Source organism: Centropristis striata, chromosome 22 (genome assembly GCF_030273125.1).
Source record: "Centropristis striata isolate RG_2023a ecotype Rhode Island chromosome 22, C.striata_1.0, whole genome shotgun sequence".
Taxonomy (NCBI): domain Eukaryota; kingdom Metazoa; phylum Chordata; class Actinopteri; order Perciformes; family Serranidae; genus Centropristis; species Centropristis striata.
Window position 1 is genome coordinate 5,661,534 of NC_081538.1, and position 22,449 is coordinate 5,683,982.

The window sequence follows — 22,449 nt, forward strand, 5'->3', positions numbered from 1 at the left end:
AATAGTTAACCTTTTCTGAGATTGTAACTCTTGTTGAAAGTCAGGACACACAGACTACCATCATCACTATCATGTCATCTTTGTTTATTTATACAAGATAATCACATCCTCACGGTGATAAAAATAGAAATGCAGTGTGTAGTTCTACAGTAAACAAAAAGCAACAAAAGAAAAGTATGCAGATGACTCTTACAGATGTCTAATGCTGCAGTGAAGTGAAATACTACTTCAATAATAACCTCACTGAAGTTTATAACTAATGTTTTGACTGTAGTCATGAGGAGAATCTGAGCGAGGAATCCATACAATCAGCAAGATCATTGTTCCCAATTAAGCCATTAATCAAGCGTCCTCAGTAGGGTTGCAAAGGGGTGGAAAATGTCCATTAAATTTCCATGGGAAGTTAAGCTGGGGAATTTTGGTCATATTCAAAATCATAAAAACATGACATTTCAACAGAATTATTTGTAAGTGCAATTTAGGAGTTTAAATAGTTTTATTGAACAATCAATAATTTCATTGAACAACAAAAACATGAATGTTGAGTTAAATATTACCCATCCCACCCGACCCATTCAAAAGTTAAGTAAAATGAATAGCATAGATATTCAAGTGTACTTGCATGAAATCGGGTTGTTTTAGTCAAGAGTATTCTTAAGAAATATATTTTCTCCAACTATATACAAGTTCTCTGTTAAGGACCAACCTTCAATTTTGTAAATGCCCAGTTAATTTCCATTTATTCATATAGATTACTGTTAATTCCCATGGAAAGTTTCCATCTTTGAAAATACCCTTATTTTTTGCAACCCTAGTCCTTACAGCCCTTAACCTGAACCTCAAACAACAACCAATAAGACTCAGTACTTTCTCTTCAGGGACATGCCCGTTATAGTTCATAGTAATGCAACTGTGCACAGAGGGGTCTTTGACTTTTAATAGGATTCTGCTCTGCAAAAAGCTCTGCTATTTTTTTTATTTTTCATGACACATTTTTTTTATATCACACCTCCGAAAGTCATCTTTCCTTTTACATAAGGAGCAGTTTGCACTGAGCATCATAAAATATCATACTGTAATCTGTTCTGAAAAAAATCCTAATCCACACAAAATCTTTCCAGTCAGCCACTGTGTAGGCTTAAATCTAATCTGAGGTCAAATTGTCTCATATTTGTGTCTAATATTTGGATCTTTTGTCAAATTTGTAACAACAGAATGCAATACAGTACATTTCTAGACACACTGATACCATGTAGGAACGTAAAGTAGCGAAACTGAGTGTGTGTGTGTGTATTTGTTAGATAGGAAACCAGTAACGACAGACGAACTAAAAAAAGCATACTAACACACACATACGCAAAAAAAAGCCCCGTCTTTGCCTCTCGTGCTCTCCTCAGAGGGGAAGTATTGCCTTTTTCAAATCCTCCTATTTTCCATCCGTCTTTCTCTCTCAGACATTATGAACAGTAGTCATAAACCTTTATATGTGTGTGTGCAACTGTGCGTGTGTGTGTGGGGGGCAGTTGACACCCTCACAGCAACAGAACAGCGGTTGTTGAAGCATGCGGCACTCAAACAAAAACAGATTATGGAGTTGGGGGCTGCAAACTAGTAAACACACACACACACATAAATATACAAGACTCACCTTTTGTTGGGGCGTGTAGCTGACTGGCGTTTCGTCCTCACAGACAAATTAGGACAGGAGCTGGACATTTGGAAAACAAAGAGAGAGAGAGAGACTGTCAAGACTGTCCGGCCTGGGATGATCACATTTGAGATTCAAAGCAACAACAGCAGTGTGTGTGTGTGTGTGTGTGTGGCACACCGATGAAGCCAGTGCGTCAGGAAAGAGATGCTTCATTTAGTCACTCAGACTAATAATTAATCTAATTCTTGTTCGAGAAAGGGTTTCCGGTGTGTGTAATTGGGATTTGGCTGGTGTCCACGTGATGAGGCTGCACAGTGGGGCTTAAAAAAAAAGCAGCATGTGTCTCTTGCTGAGCTTCACACACAAACGCATACACAGGTCGCCTCTAGACACAGTATGATTTCTCAGAAACAATAATGAATAACAGGCAAGGAAAGAATCCCAATAGTTAACCTTTTCTAACAATGTAGCTCTTGTTGAAAGTCAGGACACAGACTACAATCCTCACATCCCTCTTTCATAACCATAATCATCCACAGCATGTCACCTTTGTCGCCATCAATTATCCTTCAGTTACCCTGGTAATGACAGGTTTACAGGACAGGTAGCTGGAACTCAAGGTCACACCGTATGCCTCTTGATGTTATTCCTTAGGGCTAGATTGTGACATTTCCATATAAATGCATCAGGCATTAAAACCAGCCATTAGTCAGAGTTACAATTTACAGTTCCATATGATTTGCTCTGCAGCACATGAACGACATGGCTGCTGTCCTTTTCTTTGGAAAGTCATATCAAAAGTGACAGCTTATCAAGGACATGCAAAAATTAGCCAAATTAAAGTATGACAACCACAAAGAGTCATGCAGGACGCAGACACGAGTGCAACAAGGCCAAGGGCTTGCAATTCAAGATGTGTCTTTTTGGAAGATTTTGTTGTTGGTTTCACTAAATCTAACATTCCCATTTGATAAAGTCTACAGTAATAGAGTAATACAAGTTTTTTTCCCCAGATGTACAACCCTGATTCCCAAAAAGTTGGGATGCTGTGTAACCCATCAATAAAAACAGAACACATCGAAGTTAATAGTGCATTTTTACAAAATGCAAGAAACCCCAGTTTGATTATAAAATATATTGTCTTTGTACAGTTTAAATGAATTTATGTCACAAAGGATAAGGAAATTATTGCATTCTGTTGTATTTACGTTTTACACAGCGTCCCAACTTTTTTGGAATCTGGATAGTATGTTGGTGGTTCATAGCATCTCAAATTGCTCCTAAGCATTGTGTGTTCAAAAAAAAGGATGAGTTAAATGAATGAATGAATGAATGAATGATGAAACCTTCAAAGGTGCAGTGGAAAACAATCATTTCTACATTGATAATGGAGAGCAGTTTTTAAAACTAGACAGATATGATGCAACTGCACAGCTGATTTCACTTATTTTGACTCAGACGTCTGCTGCGTTCTAATACTTCCTTTTATTCTTAGCATGTGCTGCAGCTGCCGTTATATCTATTGTTGCATGCACTTTGCATACAATTGGGATATACTACTTCATCATAACATGGCGCCTTGAACTTTGACACTCTGGCTGATATATTCTGCACAGAGGATTGGTCAAAATAGCTAGAAAAGCATGCTGGCTTGCATATTGCAAAATGCAACCGGATGCAGTAAGACATCCTGGTATTTTTGGAATCGTGCATTTGCCATATTTCTTTTGGCATACTAAACATTATGGTAGCATTGGAACACACCCTTCTTTCTCAGGACTATGTGTACACATACAGAGTGTTTGATTGACATCTTCATCCTGCTCCTCTTTGTTGCACCCGACAGAGTCGAACAAATTGCATCATTGTTATTAGTGCATAAAGTCCAATGACGTCAGAATGGGTCCATCAAACGTCAACATGAGCAGAGTTTTCATTAGCCAAAATAATTAAATGTATAAATAATTTAATTGAATGTTCCACAATTAAAAAGTTTACTTTTTGCATCTTTACCACCAGAAAGACTACAAAAATCTGTACTGACATGCCTTATTGGCAGCAGAAATTTTGACTTGTCATAGTAGGAAAAGCACAGTTGTTGTTAATAACATGAACACAATGGCTGTGTTTTATTCAAGTGCCCCAGTGAACCAGCATACAAAACACCAGAACCCTGGCTGACACTGAAGCAGCTGAATGACATTCAAATATCATTAATATCATGATTTAAACCACTTCTTTTCCTCTCGTGGCATGTAAAAATGTCTTCTGTGAAGCATGTGTCCACATGGTAACACAAACTATTAGGAGTGGCTTCAGCGAACCAAACTGAAGCATTTTCACATTTAACAGAGAACCCGATCAAGTCTGGAGTCAAAGTGCACCTGCTTTAGATTCCCCATCCTGTCTGTAACCTTCGAGGCACCTGCACAGCAATGGCTTATCCTAACATAACACTCTCCACGCTATCATTAACACAATCTGTGACTCTGCTGCAGTACAGCTGAGCTCATAACGTGGCACTTCTCCAGCGACTGCAAAGCCACTTGACCTTTTCTGCTCGCGCTTAATACTGCAATCGCTATATTTCTATGAATTATTATCACTGCCCTGCAGGCCACTCTGCAGCCCGAACATAAGATGATATGGCAGTCTAGTGTTGTGATGTAACTACATTGCAGCTGATGATGTAACCAGCTCTGCAGGCAGATTCAAGCTGCACAATTCACAACGCATCGCCGAAGAGACAGACAGAGAACGAGGGAAGGAGTGTGTGTGTGTGTGTGTGTGTGTGTGTGTGTGTGAGAGAGAGAGAGAGAGAGAGAATAAGTAAAAGAAAAAAATGTGTGAGAGAAGGACAAAGAGGACAAACAACACAAAGAGATACAAAGAAACATGCTGGTCAGACAATAGACAGTAGTCTGGTCTGCGGATGCTAGAATTACACACAAACACAATGCGTACACACACACACTGAGACACTATGCAAATGCATAAAGAAAAACATTACACACACACACGGCACTGCAAGGACAACTGGCTTAACACACAATCAATCAATGTCTCAGGTGTGTGTGTTAGGATTACACTATAGGAATCTCAGGTCTGTAAGACACCCACTGGGTGTAACACAACGCCGGTCTAGTCAACACGCTATAGGCAGCAACAGTGATTTCATCGCAAATCTGTCAACAAGCAACAAAAACACAACCTGTTTGCAAGCTTTTGCTGCTGCACCCACAGCTTCCTGCTGTTTGCTACTGAATTACGCTAAAGTGCCTTGCTCAGGGGCACCTCGTGGCATCTTATACCTAAGTTTGTCTGAATGAAAGGATCACCAAGAGGTAAAAGTAACAGATGCACAAAGCAAACAGCATAAAACAAGCTGACTTCATGGTTACAAGCAGTGATTTTCTAAGTTGTTCCTTTATGGAAATAGTTTAGAATTAGTACTTCTTGAAATCTCATCATAAAAATTACTCAGTGTTGCATTATATGATAATGCATACCTGACTGCTTGCAGGTGAAACAAACAAATTAAATGACTAGCTAACGTCCAAGTCATACAACAGCTGCGACAGTAGACGAAACTGCAGATGGCTGTTTCTGCTAGTGTCACTGTTTTATAACAGGATTTACTAATCAAATATAGTCGGATCTGTTTGACTTGTTCAGCCTGTACGAACATATCATGATTTATGACATATCCATATTCTGTTTGCAAACAATATGTAAAGCTTTAAAGGTTTATCTGACTTGGGTTTGCAATTGACTCTGCCAGAGAGGTGAAGACTAATTTAGAGGTCGAACTGTGATTGCAGCGGAAAATCTGGGTGAGTGATGACAGCGTTAGTCGGACACTGGAACAGACAGTCTGGCTCGATAGCAAATCATGTTGGATAATCAGATGACCTGCCAAACTGTGAGGCGGACCGCCTGCTGAAGCCTGCAACAGTTTCCCCTCAATGCTACCCCGGGTATACAAGATAAGTAGAGAAAACCAACACTGGTACAGGATCAGTGGAATGACGCAAGGATAGAATCTAATGGAATAGAGTAGAAATTAGACCTGACACATTCACTATTCAACTGGTATAAAATAAACCACTAATTGATACCAGTAACCAATAATTGAATATTCCTTCAGATAACGTTTTTTTAAAAATGCAGGAATATCACTGCTTCCAGCCTCTGAAATCCCAAAATGTATTGGTTTTCTCAGTCTTATATGATTTAAAATCTAGATTTTGCAAAAGTGAGCCAGTAGAAACAGGTCATCTTGAGCCCTGGGAAAATATGATGGGCATAAAATGAATAATTGTCTGGCAGATTCAGGGTTTGCCCCAAGAGTGGGAGGCCACTCAGACCCTGACAGAAGTCATAAGGGGGAAGACAAGCAATCTCTCCGGTAAAATGCGTCTTTCTTCCAATGTTTTTCATCGTTTAAGGATGGTGACCTCAGATGATTACCTTGAAAGAACACAATGAATTGTGGTAAGTCAGCCGGATCTATGCATGTCTTGTCTTGTGACCAGTTAAGTTGTTAGACAACAGCATAAACACACAGCATTGCACTACATTTAATAGAAAGCATCTGCTGTGTGCTAGATGAACTGTGTGAAGAATCATGTTTTAAAGATTATATTCATTATCTTAATGATATCAGGCGAGGTGGCCCACCTCTGCTATAAAACCTTGTGGGAAACCTTGTAATGGAAATAATGGTTAGCTGCAGCTCTGGTAGAGTTTAAGTGGAGATTAGGTCAGGCTAAAATATAACGGTTTAAAGGAGAGGTTTTCCAACAGTGAAGTAAGCCTCCCCAGGGGAGCATGGAGAGTTGAAGCGAGCCAGTCCTTTTTGATGTCATAGCCCAGTCAAATCTGAACAAGGACAAGTGCAGGATCACGATTTCAATTCTAAATCGAAAAGCAATCGAAATAAGCTATTAATTTTAATCATGGAAATAAAAAAAAATCAATTAATACAATGTAGCCTATCTTTTTAAAAGAAGAATTTGAAAATGTGAATGACAGTTGTCAGGTCATGAAATTTAAAATCGAATTGAAACATGACCCTAAAATCAAAAGTCTAACGGAATCGATTTAGAGAATAGTAATAAGTAATTAGATTCAGCATGACTTACACTTTCCTAAGCATTATCTCCAGTGTCAATTGCAAATAAATGTCTATAGATGTAATTAAAAATAATTGAAAAAGACGCTCATTTTAACTCCTAAACTGCCTCAACATATTTTTAAGTATTTTGTCAGGTTGAATTGTTGAGTTGAATATTGATGATGACAAATGATAATTCACCTGATTGAAATACAAGTAGTTTGTAGCAACTAGAAACTACTAACTACATACTTCCAGTGCTGCTAATTTGCCAAACTGTAAAACATTAGCAAAAAAATGGATATTGGTTAAAAAGAGAGTCGATGGAGGGTGTTGTGGGGGACAATTTTGTCTAAGGGGGGAAAAGCCACAGTGTCAGACTTTGAAAACCCCTGATTGGTGTCAATTAAACCTCTCAAGTCCAGGAGATTTTGTTTCAAATTTGTCAACTTCCTGTGCATCCATGTCTGTCTCTGTTTAGCATATTTCAGTCTGTCCTTACATCACATGCATGGCTCCTTTTTCTCAACACAAACTTGGCTATCATATCGTCATCTACGATCATATCGTCACACTGTTAAAATAATCGCCTAAGTAATTTTTTGTCAAAATTGTTTTTTTGTCCTCAGTTGATCAGATCATGTGATTTTACCCCTTTAAGATCATCACTTCTTTGACAATTTGCCACATTCATAGGCATCAGATAAGAACCCAGCAAAGAAGAGCTAGAGGGAGATTGTTTAGTTATCAATTTAGTTTATCAGTGTTTTATTGTTGACATCAATATTGGTAACACTTTAGTCTAAGGTGTCTACATAAGAGTGACATGAGCGTGTCATAAACATGACATGGGATGCGTCATGAACATTAATGACACTTTGAAGTAACATTAATGCTCATGATACTTGTCATGTCATGTTTCTGACAGGCTTGTGTGACTCTTATGTAGACACCTTCAAAATAAAGTGTTACCACATCTTGCTTAAGTCACAAAGGCATGTTCAAAAAAATTGCCTACGTCATTAATTTCTCTTAAATTACATAATTTACACACAGTGTTACTATTATGCCAATAGCCATCCTTTGTTACATCCTTTTAGAGTGAAATGATCAATAAATGTCATATGTTACACTTTTGGTGAAGTTTTTTGTGTTTCCTGCAAAACTTGAAAAAAATGAGTTAGGCGATTATTTTAACAGTGTAACGACGCACAAATAAAGTTATTACTGTAAATAAAACATGCATTTTCAATAAATAGATGGACCCCATAGGGTTAAGTCAGAAACGTTACAGACGTGAAAAACGTTACTCTGGAAACGCAACATAGCATAATGTTACAGAGTGGCTTCACTCCTTAAAAGGACACGACCTGTGCAGAGCTGTCAGTCACTTTAAACGCAGGTAATCGTGTAGCTAACCTCCGCGTGGAGGCAATCACGGTGTTTTGAGACAGTCTTCATGGGTCAGTTTACACTAACTGTCCTCCTCCTCCTGGTGCTGCTGCTACTAGCTCTGATGCTAACTACATAGTGAGCTAGCGTTAAGCTACCGGCAGGCACAAAGAGCCCACACAGCTGGCCCCAAACACTCATCAATGCTCCCCGAACAACGCATGCAGCCTCTCCGTCTTACCTCCTTGACTGCGACGGCCGCTTCCAGCTCCCGCACACACTGTTTCTAAAAGGTGATTTAGTTCTGCACTGAGCCAGTCAGTCTTGTCCACTGTCTGGAGGAGATGCTTGGTGTCTGCTCAGCGATGTTTGAAGCATTAGCCTTTTCCTTTCAGCCTCTCACTGTAAAAATACAACTTCGGTCCCTGGCCCGTAAAACACCTTGCAAACGCGCCACTACATTTTAAGCCAATAAACGTTACCGGACGGTTGGTGAAGAGAGGAAGCTTAAAAGGGGGGCTTAGCGGCTTGCATGATACTGCACTGAAGGAAGTAACCAAAAAGCAACACAATATCATAGCAAAACATTTCTGTTCTATTTAGCGTCACCGTTAATCGAATTTAAACAAAAACACAGGAGGACATAGAAAGAACTTTAACTACCTCTAGTGGACGGTAAACCCCACTACATGAACGCGATTAAAAAGAGTTTGCGCTTTTGCAACAACTTTACGGTTAGACCACAAGATGATTGACGTTTAACGAGTGTGACGCAATGCAACCAGAACCAATCAGCTTCAAGCATGGGTGGGACAACCAGAGATAACGGACCCAAAAATCCCTCCATCCGCTGCAATGAACGGACACGTCTGTTGATATTTATGTGAATTATTATCAGAAACGTTATGAGTTTCGGTGTATGCCACACAGGGAGACGACAATGCCGGCTACAGATGTAGAATTGTACTGAAGTAAGTAACACGTTATCTTGAATGAAGAAGCAACCGGTTAGCTAAATGCTATAGGGCTATAAAAGCTAGCTGTCATTGTTAGCTAACTAAAAAATATTTGTTTTTAAATGTATCCTAGCGACTATTACTCATAGATTTAATGCAGGTAACAACACCACGTTACCTCAAATAGCTATTAGCAGCTAATCAAGCGTCGCTGTCTATTCGTATGTGCTGGTATTCTTTCTAAAATACCCCATAGACTAAAATTCATCATATTAGACGCTATGTCTGATTGTCTGCGACCTTTCTGTCTCTGATGTGTGTCTGTGTCTCCTCTGATCTGTGTCCAGTCACTGAGATGTCTCTGGCTCAGAGGGTTTTGCTGACCTGGGTCTTTACCCTGGTCTTCCTCATCATGCTGGTCCTGAAACTGGACGGGAAGGTAAAGGTTTTCTCTATTCATACCTGTCAGTCTTCTCTTCCCTTTGTTCATCTATATTTAGGTCAGGGATGGGCAACCTAAATGCTGCAGGGGGCCACAGTTTTTCATCGACACTACCACAGGGCCACATATAGGACCGTGCACTTCACCAAATATGATGAAACTGCAATTTTAAATATGTTTACAGTGCAGTAACTTAACATATTTAATGTGCAATGCATGTAGAACAGTATAAATAGGAATACAAAAGGTTTGAAGCAAATAAAAATAACCACTTACTGTGATTTCTTTTTTTTTTCAGTGCAAGAACAGCAGACCAACATTAATTGCAAGAAGTAATTTTATGCATTTTTACACTGCACTTTTAAGATTTCATGCTCAAATGCATGTAGTTGTACTGAGGGCCACTTAAGGGTGAGGGGCTTATGCGCCCCCCGGGCCTCCAGTTGCCCATCCCTGACCTATGTAGTCCATTTACTTTAAATCCTTGGTGTGTTTACTTACTGTCTGTGTTATTTATCTGTGATCAATCCCATTTTTACTCTTTTGTTTCCAGTGGTGGACTGTAACTTACTTTAACGTTACTAGTTACTTTTCAGGTCAAGATTTAACACAAAAAACATGATAATGATTACATGTTTATAAGTTAAACATCATAACAGTATGTTGAGTCGTTAAAATGAGCCCTACCTTGACAAAATTAAAACTGCTTACATAAATGCATCGATAATAATAATAATACAATGATATATTTGGAACATATATATATATATATATATATATGAAGAAGAAAAAAAAAGAAATATATATATATAATTTACATTAGATAAATAAATAAACAAAAAATATATAGTATAGAAATAGTGTCCTGCCACAACCAACCAACAACTTTCAAAATACATATAGAACTAGAAAATTTCCTCTGGGGAAATTATATAACTATCTGAGTGGGGCTGTTTACTTTTGATACTTTTAGTACTTGTTGATGGTGATACTTTTACTTACAAAGCTTTGAATGCAGTACTTTTACTTTTAGTGGAGTCATTTCACAGTGTGGTATTTTTTACTTATTTTACTTTTTCCACCACACATCATTGTTTCATATCTTTTAACCCAAGCAAGAAATGGACCCATTGCACTGACATAAACAGTGAATAAACACCTCCTTCCAGGTGCAGTGGAACTGGTTTCTCATCTTCCTCCCTGTCTGGGTATTCGATGGCATCCTCATTCTCATGCTTGCCATCAAGATGGCAGGCCGTTGCAAGCCCGGGTACGACCCACGCAATGGCTCCCCAGACCTGCGTCTGCGTGCCTGGTACCTGACTGCCATGCTGCTCAAGCTGGGCTTCTGCCTGACGCTGTGCGCCAAGCTGGAGAAGCTGGCGGATGTAAAGCTGACATTTGTGTGCATACCACTGTGGACCATGTTACTGGGGGCTCTGGTGGAGCTGGGGCTGAACATCTTTCCTGAAAGGAGAGAGGCTTAAGAGGGATGAATCATTGCACCAACAAAAACTGTCAGAAAAATAATGTTGACAATAGATTTTTGGTTATATGACCAAGACATTGTGAAAATGAAGCTTTTGTTTCGGCCTGATTATGTTTCCAGAGAGGACTGAAGCTCTAGAGGGAGTCAAATGATAATTTCAAATATTAGTATTCATCTTAAAAATAAAAATCATAGGGTGTTCAGACCTCGGTAGAGTATGCTATGAGGGCTTCAGCGTGGCAGGGACTCTGCTGTTTGTCCAATCATTTAAAGCGTTCAGAACAGCTATAAATAAAAAAAGATGGCTTTTTCTCGCAATGAAAAAAAATGCCAAAAGGGGATCAATTGTAAATGTACGAGACTACTGTGAAGCCAACACTGGAACCAACAATAACATCCTCGGATGTTTGCTTTTGTTTTGAACTCAAGATGTTCAGTATTGTTTTCTAGTGTTTATTTTTATTGATTATAAGCTAGTACACCTGCTCTTATAAAGAATGACACACAGGGAGGAAGTTATTTTTTATTTTAGCCTCTGTGTCCTTTATCTAAAGGGGTAGTTTGGAATTTTTAAAAGCGGGGTTGTATGGGAATAGTCAGTGTATTACCTACAGTAAATAGAAAAAATCAGGTAAAGAATGCTATATTTAGAATGTTTTCACTATTTTATCTTGCCACCAGACTCCATTGACAAAAAGAGTAATTTTACCTCACAGAACACAGCAGTTGCTGGTCTACTTCTGCCCTGATTTTTAAAAAAATTGTTTGTCATTGTTTGACCTTGGTGTTTTAAAGGGTTACTTCCGATTCTCACAATAGTAAAAGCAAACTAACAGATTGAAGCAGCAATAGACCAGCAACTAACGTGTTCTGCAAGGTAAATTTATAGTTTCACACTGACTATGTTTAAGTACCTCATACAACTTTATTTTAAAAAATCCACACTGTCCCTTTAAGCTGCATTAACATTAACTATCACTCTTAGTACCAAATCATGGAGTGTACATTTTGCTACATATGCTTTAGATATTGTGTGGCTGTATTTATGACACAAGAAAGGCTTTTTCTTTTCATTCCTGAGCTGTGGAGAACAGTTGGCCAAATATTATTTCACAAGTTATAAATTAACATTCGACGTGTTCGCGACAGCAGCTCGGTTTGGCTGCAAGCACATAAGGAAATTGGATAATTTAAGAAATTGTTCAGGATATAAAAACATCCTGGAACAGCTTGTGATTTTCCACAGGCTACCCTCTCTGCTCTGAACAAGGCCTCTTTTGTACCATGTAAATAATCATGTGGCCAATGAAAAGCAGTAAGCTGTTATTCCTGTTGGTACGAGGTCGCTGAGGAAAACACCTTGAAGTGAATCATGATAAGATCATGTTCCTACTGTGTATTAAGTTGAATTATTAAGGTGTTAACATGCATCAGAAAACTTTCTACCAGCGGTTTTTAGGGTTGTATTGTTCATATTTCGACTTGATGGTACGGCTGACACAATGCATGAGTGACATTTGTTTAGTGCCATGTGTGTGATTGTTTATTTCGAGTACATTCTTTGCATTATTTTGCACTATGTGGAGATGAAAAGGTGTTTTGAGATGGAAAGTATTTGATAATTAATTCACGACTTGCAAAAAAAATAAATGGATTCTGTACATTAAACTGGGTATTTCTCTCAACTAGTCATACAAATACATATTCAAGTGTTTCCAGACTTAGAAGGATAAAATTAGTTGCAGACTATGTAAAGCAAAGTATTGTGGTTGGGAGGAAAATCCTGCTGTGATGTGACCTGAAATTAACTGTAAAGCATCCACAGAGCCAAAGCAGTGTGTGTGTGTGTGTGTGTGTGTGTGCGTCACAGACAGCACACTCAGATCTTTTGTCCTTTCTGTCCACATTAGTCATTAAATATTGTTTTTATGATTTTAAGGAATTAGTGTTCACATATTTTCCTGTAAGACACTGATGTTTTTTGTTTGCCCCGTCATCAACAGCAGCAGGAAAAAGCGCTGTAGCTTAGTGTGCAAAATGAGCCAGTTGAGCTTGTAATCATTACACGTTAGCTAGAATGTAAGCTGCAATTTTTGGAGAGTTACTTCAGCCTGCGCCGGCTTAGTAATATGCAGAGGTGAAGACAACTAAGTACATTTACTCAGGTACTTTTTCTTAAGTAGAATCTTGAGGTATTTATAATTCACTACAGTATTGGCTACTTTGCAGACTTTCTAAAAACAATATAAACTGAAAAAACACAATGCATTGCTTAATATTTAATCTGCAGTTGCCAAACCTTACAAAATAAATCAGTTTGGTTGCTTGTCATGTTTCCGTTTTCTTTAAGTTTTTCATAGTTTCAGCACAGAGAAATTTCCGCTCTAAACCTCTCATATATGTTTTTATCTTTTTCCCCTGCCATTCAGTGTGGCCCGCTATATAAAAAGAAGTAAAACTAGTTTCAAACTAGTAAAATTCTACTTTCAGTACACATTAATACATCAATATTACCAATTTAATAATGTAATAAGTAATATCAGTCACATTAGACATTTTCTGGAGAACAACTATTAATTGTAGCATCTTTTAGTACATTTTTCTGAAATATACTGTACTAGTACTACTGTAATTTTACTTTATTAGGATTTTACTGCAGGATTTTTACCTTTAATAAAGTATTTTCATATTTTATTATAATATTACTTCTTGTACTTGTTTTAAGAGTAGGAAATGTAGTTATGCCTCCATTAATTCCACAGCTTCACTCATGATGACCACTGTTTGTAGATAAGTACTACCATGGCACTGTAGTAGTGAGTATTGTTTGCTGGAAGACTGTACAGTCTTTGTGTTTCAATAAGATTTTTCCGAGTATTTCCCTCCAAAACCCTCTTTCTTTCTGCTCCGACTTCCTGCCTCCCTCCCTCCCACCCTCCCACTCCCACACTGTAAAGGTCAGCTGAGCTCCTCTGGCATTCCCGCTGTGTGCGTGAGAGTGCATGAAAGGATGAAAAGAGAGGAAAAAGGCTGTTTTGAGTCATATTTGACCTGACACACACCAGCCCTGAATTACGGGGCTACTGCATTGTGGTGTGTATGAGTTGTCTGCTCAAATCCCGACTGGTAAAACTGCTGAGCTCATTGCTGCAGACTGCAGTGAGTGGGTGGCTTGCATAACAGCAATACAGAGAGAGAAAACATAGGCGGGTGTGCATTAGACAAAGGTGGAGGTATGGCTTCATAGAATTAGAAAGAACTGGAGGTTTCCTTTAAAGGTTACACAGGCATCTCTGGTCTTTAACCAGCCACACTTACAGTTGAATGTCAGGTACTTCTGATATTAATATGATATAAATCCTGCACATTAAAGCAACTATAATCAATATTCTATATTATAAACAGATGGCTGTACATTCATGTGACAGGGATAGCCTAATAAACCTACAGAGAGATTTAATGCATCACTTCAGTCCACAGACTGTGTTAACGAAGTGGACGTAACTGCCATGATGTCACCCATTGTTTAACACTGTGATATTTAAATAGATGTTAATTTTGTCTCGTGAAAAATATGCTCGAAATAAAAAGTTATTCCAAAAAAATGAACAGCTGATTTCGAGGGTCTTTTAGGAAACAATGCTGAAAGACGGACAAAATGTTACAATTAACTTTCATGAAGTGGAAACACTGTGAAGGGTCAGAGTTCAAGATGAAAACACAAAGGGCATTCAAGACCAAATTCACTGCTATTTAAATGTACACAGTGCCACGTTTATGCATTGTTACGCCATTGTTTGACCGTCTCAAATTAGCCAGGCATACCCTGCTTTATTGTCTATTTTACTCTAAATTGGAGAATAATTTACAAAATGAACAACATGCTGTATTTAAGAGAACTTCGAACTAGTGACTGAGACCATAAACTCATGAGAAAAATGTTTACTAGGGTAATAACTCAAGTGAGAAGTCAGGTTTCTTCTGGACTTAATTTTGGAACCAGTGGAGTCGCCCTCTGCTGGCCATTAAAAAGAATGCATGTTTAAGGCACTTTCACATTAGCTTCATTTTCCAGACCTGGCAGCTGCTTTTAGAGTGTTTGCTATCAATATCACAGTATTGATCAATATAAACTAAGAGGATATTGTGTCAGCATTGTGTTCACAGTTTGTTATTTCTGGTTCCCTCACGTGGCAAAATACAGCCCTTATATGTTTGAAAAAATGCCCCGGTGGAGTTTTCCTGCAAACGATCAAAAGTCTAACGAACGTGCTGAGTGAAGATTCATTTTAAATTCTAAATCCTAAATTGTTTACAGTCAGGTTAGTTTTTCAGGTGCAAATCAGGGGACCCACTTGTAAAAAGTTCCCTAGCGCTTCTAGTGGTCAAACACTGAGTATCTTTAAACCTCACATGCAGAAAGTGTTTGATAAGACTCCAGATTTTAAGACTAAAATATTATCAATATGTAATATTGTATACAGGTGCATCTCAACACATTAGAATATCATGGAAAAGTAATTTTCCAGGAGTTCAGGTCAAACAGCCCCAACCAAGTATTGAGTTCATATAGATGGACATAATTTTCAGAAACCAACATTTCCATATTAAACATACTTTTCCAAATTGGTCTTTTGTAATATTCAAATTTTTTGGAGACACTGAATTTTAGGTCTTCATTTAATGTAGGCCATAATCATTATAATTAGAAGAAATTAAACAAATTAAGACATGAAATGTTTCATTCTGTGTGTAACCGATATATATATATATAATGTGTTATTTCCACTTTTTGAATTACTGACATAAATAAACTTTCTATGAAATTCTAATTTATTGAGATGAACCTGTATATGGTATATGTTTTAACCCCCAGACCAGGAAACATCAACTCATACCCAGCATTTTCCATACATTGAACCTTTTATTAGCTAGGCTCATATTTAAAGTAGAAACCACACTACAAGTTTTTTCCTCTTTACAAAACTTCTTATGTACACTACAGTGCTGACAGTTAAAAATCACAGAAATAAAATAGAAAAAAAAAACTTGAGATAAATAAACTCTGAAAACAACACCAGCCCCTGAAGACTCGTTTTGTTTTCAACCATAATTTTGTCACATTTGTACAAAAAATATAGAAGTTCCTGTCAGTTTTTTTGTAACATCTGAAACCCAAAAAGCATAAAAAGAGCTGCAGAGCGCCTTGCAACTGGCATCAAGTGCTTTATCATCACCTCGCTCTCCCCAAAGCCACAAAGTGAAGAGTTCTGTCTCTGAAATTAAGTCCTTAGAGGCAAAATGACCAAGAGAGCCGAAGATTTATGTTGAATTTTCCAGGGTTTTCCATGCTGGCGGGGATACTAATCATGAAAAACAACCCTGCTTTTAGGACATCATCCCACTGAGCCACAAAATTTGACTCATCCCAACTCACGCCGCAGATATTTGGAGAGTTTTCAGTGGCTTCAGAGACCAATTTAAGGCTTTGCTCTCATTTTTTCCAGTGAGTGAAAACTGGGGCTTCTAAAATTCCCATGAAAGGACAGAACTTCTTCTCTACATGGCTCTGGACCATTTCACAGTTAAGGACAGGCACTGGGGAAATGTTGTGGGCTACATTAGCAAGTGGGCTGTACTCCAATATTGATAGTAAAATCAAGACATCAATATGAAAAAAAAAAAAAAAAATCAAGTTTTCAACATCAACGTGAGACAGTTTGATTCTAAAATCTGATACTTGGAGAAACATTTTCATAGTCGTCGCTAAAACAGAATTTCAATAATTTACTGTACTTTTTAAAACACAAGAGGTCACTCCAGTCCCTGGTTGATAAATAAAACATTTTCATAGACAGGATGCTCCACACTGTAGAGAAACTGGACTTCAGTTAAATAGATAAATAGTGCTTTGGGAATGAACTCTCAACAGTGTACCTTCTGTGTCAATAAACAATAAAAACAACTGTATCATAGAAATATGACGCCTGAATGATTAACTTAATAGTCTTGGAAGAACCTGAAATCGCCCTGTTGATCACTGACATAATTAGCATCTCCAATAATATCAGCTGTAGTTAAACAGCAGTGGACTTATCCATGGAACAAAGTGCTGTAATGAGTCACATTTGGGAAGTGCTGATCTTCTGCATCTGTGTCATATTGCTCTGTTATTCTTATCCAGATGCTGTGAGATCAAACCATAGCGAGCTCTTAATGTAGCTGCATAGATTGCAGATTGAATATTTCAACGACCCTGAACAATAACTTAGGATTTAGAATTGTTTTTTAGGAGACCAATATACTTGTGTCCTGTTTTTCCTGAGACTGAAGGCCGGTCTGTGCAGCAGCCTTGGCTGAGGTCGAATTTGTCCTTGGCTGAACAGCAAGTGCTCCGTTTCCAAAATTAGGAGACCCTGGTACACGTCCAACAGACACTGAAAACACAGCAAGATTACACTAAGAGCTCTGCCACTGGTGTTGAGGGCTAGAGGTACAACATATCTGCAGTACTTTTAAGGGGTAGTTTGACATTATGGGAGATATGCTGACAGGGTTGGTTTTTTTTGCACGATTGTTACCACTTACATTGTCCTTATGGTTAATATGAAGCAGGGCTGGCCTACAGACATCAGCTTTTAGCTGGTGAAACTGAAAAAATGGTTGCCATTTTAAGTCACCTTATATTTTGAGTAATCGAGATATGTTTAGTAATAAGACACTGCAGTTATACATCTGCTAAATAATAAAAATGTGGCATATAAGGACAAAATGTTCAGTTCTGTATTATTGTTGTTTGTGTTTTATCTGATACTTTACAGTAGTGCCCACCCTGCATTCCTGGTATTCAAATTACCAGTAGTGCAGCCTTGATGTGACGGTAACAGCGAAATTTAATGTCACTCATGCAACAAATATTTTGAATTTCTTTTATTTTGTGGGGCATGTTTTGCATTTTTGCTGTTCCCATTTTTTAAATGCAAAAAGTGGTTGCTTTCCAAACAACATGAAAGAGTAAAACTTACAAGTTGTGGTTTTTTTAGGGGGTTACATGTCATATAATTTTTTCGTGAATCCTGTATTATATGTGTGTATAATTATTGTAGGATCAGAGTAAATTTCGCAATCTGGGTCAGGACAAGAAAGAAGGCAACAACGTGCCAAGGTGGGACGTAATTAAAATAACAAAAGGTCTAATATTGTGTAATATTGTGTTGTCTAATAATATTTATATTCCCGGTCCTTACGCAAAGCTAAGGTAAGCTAACTGGCTGCTAGCTCCAGCTTCAAAATTACCGCAAAGACACAAAAGTGGTATCAATCTTCTCATTTCCCAAGATATCAAACTACTTCTTAAAATTGTGACTCTCTTTGTGACGATACTGTAGCTTACTATACTTATAAGTGGCAAAAGAGAGGGGGGTTCTTTTGTTTAGTAGCACTAAAAACTGCGCTAATATTCTTCCTGGACATTAAAACACTGATTATAAACATGATTCGATAGGACATCACTGTTTTTTTATCAAGAGCTTTAAAATCAGAATAAAAATACTGATATGTGCTGTCACCATATCAATAATGGGCAAATGCATTTATATTTATATTCAGCTGATTATTGCGGAGCATTATTGCTCAAAATACAATTTCAGGGAAACGTACTGTGATATACCGTATCGATTAGGACCCATCGATACAATATAGTAGAGTAAATGAAATGTAGTGATATCACATCAATTGAATAGTGTATTGTGTAATATCACGATTTGACCCATCATTATTCCAGAAACAGTCTTGGGCACAAAGAATATACTAGAAAAAAAGCCACAAAAATGGAAGCATTAGCTGCAAGTTTCACAAAAAGGTCTTCATTGATCGTGACCTTTTTTATATAAATATCTGACACAAAGTCTGTCCAAGCAGAAATACACCTTTTCCTTCCTACCTCTGACGGCTCACTTCAAAAAAACAGAACCGGACAGCAGTTTGGCAGACGAGGGCGCTCACTCAAACCTTGAGCCTGAATAATAACAACTGGTGCAGCCATACGTGACTGAAGGCCAAAACTACCAATAAATGCAATCAATATTCAATATTTCTGACCAAAGCATCCAGTACAAACTAAACCAGTCCAGTCAAGACGTCTGGGGTAAATAAAGTTCAACTCTGCTTCTTTATAAACTACGATACTGTGTGTTCATACCCAAACACTCCGCCGTCTTCCTCCATATTTCCTTTTTACACCGTTTTACAACATCACAACCAAAATAAAACATATACAGTAATTTAAAAACAGCATCGTTATGTACAAAAACTCCTATAAAATCTGCTCCTCTTCATGCTTTGGGGGAGTAAGGACCGAAGGGGAGGGTTGAGGAGGGGGAGGAGGTGGAAGAGAAGGAGGAGGAGGAGGCGGCGAGGACGAAGGAGGGGGGGGCGGGTGAGGGAAGGACTGAGGCTGGTATGGTAGCGGGTAAGAGCCGGGCGGTTGAGGGAGGTAGGACTGAGGGGGGAGGAAGTGGTGAGGGGGGAAATGCGGGTGCTGAGGGGGGTAGAAGGTGTTGTGTGAGGCGAACTGGTGGTGGTGAGACAGGTGAGGGGGGAGGGGCTGGGAGCTGGTGAGGGGGGGGTTGGGTGGACGCGGGGCGGCGATGAGCGGAGGCTGGTAGTACGGCTGAGACTGCGTGCTGATGTTTGGTTGGTGCGGGGGATGCATGTGACTCATGTGGACTGAATGTGGCGGCGCTTTCTGACCGAGATAAGAGTTCAGCGGCTGCGCGGGGAGAGCGGGGTTGGACAGATTCGGGGGGAGGATGGGAGGTCTGTGAGGGAGGTGGGAGTGTGGCAGGAGAGAGGGGAAAGACGGGGAGAGCATGTGAGAGAGGTGAGGAGGCGGGAGGTGCTGGGGCGGGTATTGCTGCATGTAAATTCCTTGCCTCGCGCTGTCCTGTGGCGGATCCATAGACATCCTGGCGTCCACGCTGTGAGTCCATCTTTCTTGAAGCGTTTGTGTCCGTGAATCTGTCGCCATCCGAGCCGCCGCGTGTGTCCGTGTGTCCGGTTGCGAGCTCGCGGAGGCGTGTAAATCTGCGGCGGGCGCTCGGACGTCCGGCTGCGCCCGCGTCCGTGTGTCTGAGGGGACGCTCAGCTTCAGGCAAAGTGAATCTTTTTGTCGGTCCGGCTGAAAGGAGGAAGGCGGCCGGGGAGTCGAGGAGGTGGCGGAAGTAGGAGCGGGGACGTGCGAGTCCACCGCGGGCTTGGGAGGAGTCGGGGAAGATGTCGACGCTGAGGAAGATGTGGACAGAGAGGAAGAGGAAGAGGAGGTAGAGGAGGAACTGGGTGCAGTGGAAGAGGAGCACAGAGGAGCAACAGCTGACAAAGAAGAGGAAGACTTGGAGATGGGTGATTTAGGAGTTTTGGAAGACGTCAATCTGCTGTCGGAGTGATGGTGATGGTGGTGATGATGAAGGTGCTTTGATGCTTTGGGTTTTGTGTCCTGATGAGGAGGACGAGGAGCAGGAGGGAGAGGTGAGGGTGATTTATTCTTGCAGAGAGGAGGCGCCGGAGGTTCAGCTTTCACCTTAGCGGGAGGTGAATCCTGCAGTTTGGGTTTCACCCTCTGCCTCTCCACCTCTTTGTCTCTGCTCGTGTTTGAGTCCACAGACAGAGGAGGATCCTGCTCCTCCTTTTTGACAGCTTGCAACGTCCTTTTATCAACCTCCTCGTCCTCCTCCTTAATCCTCTCCTTCGCTCCTTTCTCACCCTTCTTTTCTCTCCTCTCCTCCCCTTTTTCCTCCACGGTTTTCCTCTCCTTTTCCTTTAACTCGACCTCCTCCTCCTCCTCCTCTTCCTTCACCTCCTCCTGCTCCTCCCCCTCTCCACGGTGGTATTGTCTTAAGCGGACGTGCCATGCCAGGCTGGCGACGGACGACACGGTCTTGAACTGGTGGACCACGTTGCGGGGGATAAAGTAGATGTCATCGTGGCAGAGGCGGATGCGGGCGTAGTGGATGCCCTCACGACGCAGCTGGTTCAGTTTGGCATCATCCACCCACTGCACACACTGTCAACACAGAGGAAATAAAGAGTTACACTCAAAAATTAAACCTTGTCATTTTTCATATATTCTATTCTCTATGACTTTTTGTTTGATTGTAATTACATTTAAAAACCAAATTATATACATAAATAAACTAAAATATATAGTATATAAATAGTGTTCTGGCACAACCAATTGAAAACTACTTAACCTAAGTAATTAATACATAAAAATAAAAAATTAAAAATACAATAGACGACTAGATTATGCTCGCACAGCATAATGAAAACTCCTACATATATTCAACATTTTTGGTAAAATATGTTCAAAATATTCCAGTTAGTCACTCAACGAAAATGGATGAAAGTGTACTGCTGTAAAAAAAAAAAAAAAAGAAATATATATATATATAATTTACATTAGATAAATAAATAAACAAAAAATATATAGTATAGAAATAGTGTGCTGCCAACTGAAATCTACTGAACATAAATATTTAATACATGAAAATAATAAATAAAAAAATACATATAAAACAAAATAGATTACACTAACATAACCTACTGAAAATTCCTAAACATAAATAAATCATACATACAAATAATACATAAAAAATACATATAGAATACAATAGAGTACACTACCACAACCTACTGCAACTATATATAAAAAGTTTGTGGAAGACCAAGAAACATTTACATATTCCAATTACAAACTTTTCACTATTCCACAATATTCTGTGTACAAAAATATGGAAAAGCTAGAGCAAATAAAACAAACAAACCAACAAAACAAAAAACACCCTAAGAGCTTGAAGACAAAATAAAGACTGGGAATCAAGCACAACTATTAAATGTGGAGAAAAGTAATTTAGTTAGTTTTTTAATCTCTCCACATTGATTTTACATCGATTTGGCGAAGGTGGTGCACAAATGGCTTGTGTGCTGTGCCGAAGCAGCCGTTATTGGAGGGAAAATAATTGTGCAGACTGTATAATTGTTAAATGGAAAACTGCACAATAATTGTTTAATTGTATAATTATTTTCTTTCTCTTTCCATTCACTATCTTTTCATGATCATTATAAGCCATTATTGCAATTGAAACTAAAATTTGATTAATCGCCCAGCCCAGCCCAAACAGTAAATACATTGTGGGAACTGATAAAAAATAATATTTTGGTGGAAGAACACCTTCATCCTTCTAAGTTAAAGTGTAAACATCGAATAATTATCCTCAGCATTCTGTGCTCCTGACAAGTTACTGCAGTTCAACCTTGCTCCACAACGTGGCAGCATCCACATCACATTCATTTAACGTCACACCTTACACATAGTGTTATATTCAGGTAAGAAACTCTGCCTAATTT

General features: G+C 39.0%; 3 protein-coding genes across 4 annotated transcripts in view; 1 reads left to right on the forward strand and 2 right to left on the reverse strand.

The window, feature by feature from the left end:
• The window catches only part of LOC131960545 (protein PHTF2-like), a 54,952-nt gene extending 46,395 nt beyond the window's left edge, over window positions 1-8,557 (reverse strand). For both annotated transcript variants that reach the window (XM_059325788.1, XM_059325787.1), the window contains exons 1-2: window positions 8,401-8,557; window positions 1,649-1,708 (exon numbers count right to left, since the gene is read on the reverse strand). The gene's annotated coding sequence lies outside the window, so the exon portion shown is untranslated. The remainder of the gene's footprint in view (window positions 1-1,648; window positions 1,709-8,400) is intronic.
• Window positions 8,558-8,938: 381 nt separating this feature from the next.
• On the forward strand, window positions 8,939-12,714 carry LOC131961060 (transmembrane protein 60-like). Its single transcript, XM_059326337.1, has 3 exons — window positions 8,939-9,130; window positions 9,463-9,554; window positions 10,727-12,714. The coding sequence occupies exons 2-3, from the start codon at window positions 9,471-9,473 to the stop codon at window positions 11,042-11,044; spliced, it is 402 nt and encodes a 133-aa protein (XP_059182320.1). The 5' UTR covers window positions 8,939-9,130; window positions 9,463-9,470; the 3' UTR covers window positions 11,045-12,714.
• Window positions 12,715-15,950: 3,236 nt separating this feature from the next.
• The window catches only part of LOC131960436 (lysine-specific demethylase RSBN1L-like), a 45,874-nt gene continuing 39,375 nt past the window's right edge, over window positions 15,951-22,449 (reverse strand). The window contains exon 9 of the mRNA XM_059325666.1: window positions 15,951-21,106. Coding sequence (XP_059181649.1) covers window positions 19,361-21,106 — 1,746 coding nt within the window. The 3' untranslated portion in view covers window positions 15,951-19,360. The remainder of the gene's footprint in view (window positions 21,107-22,449) is intronic.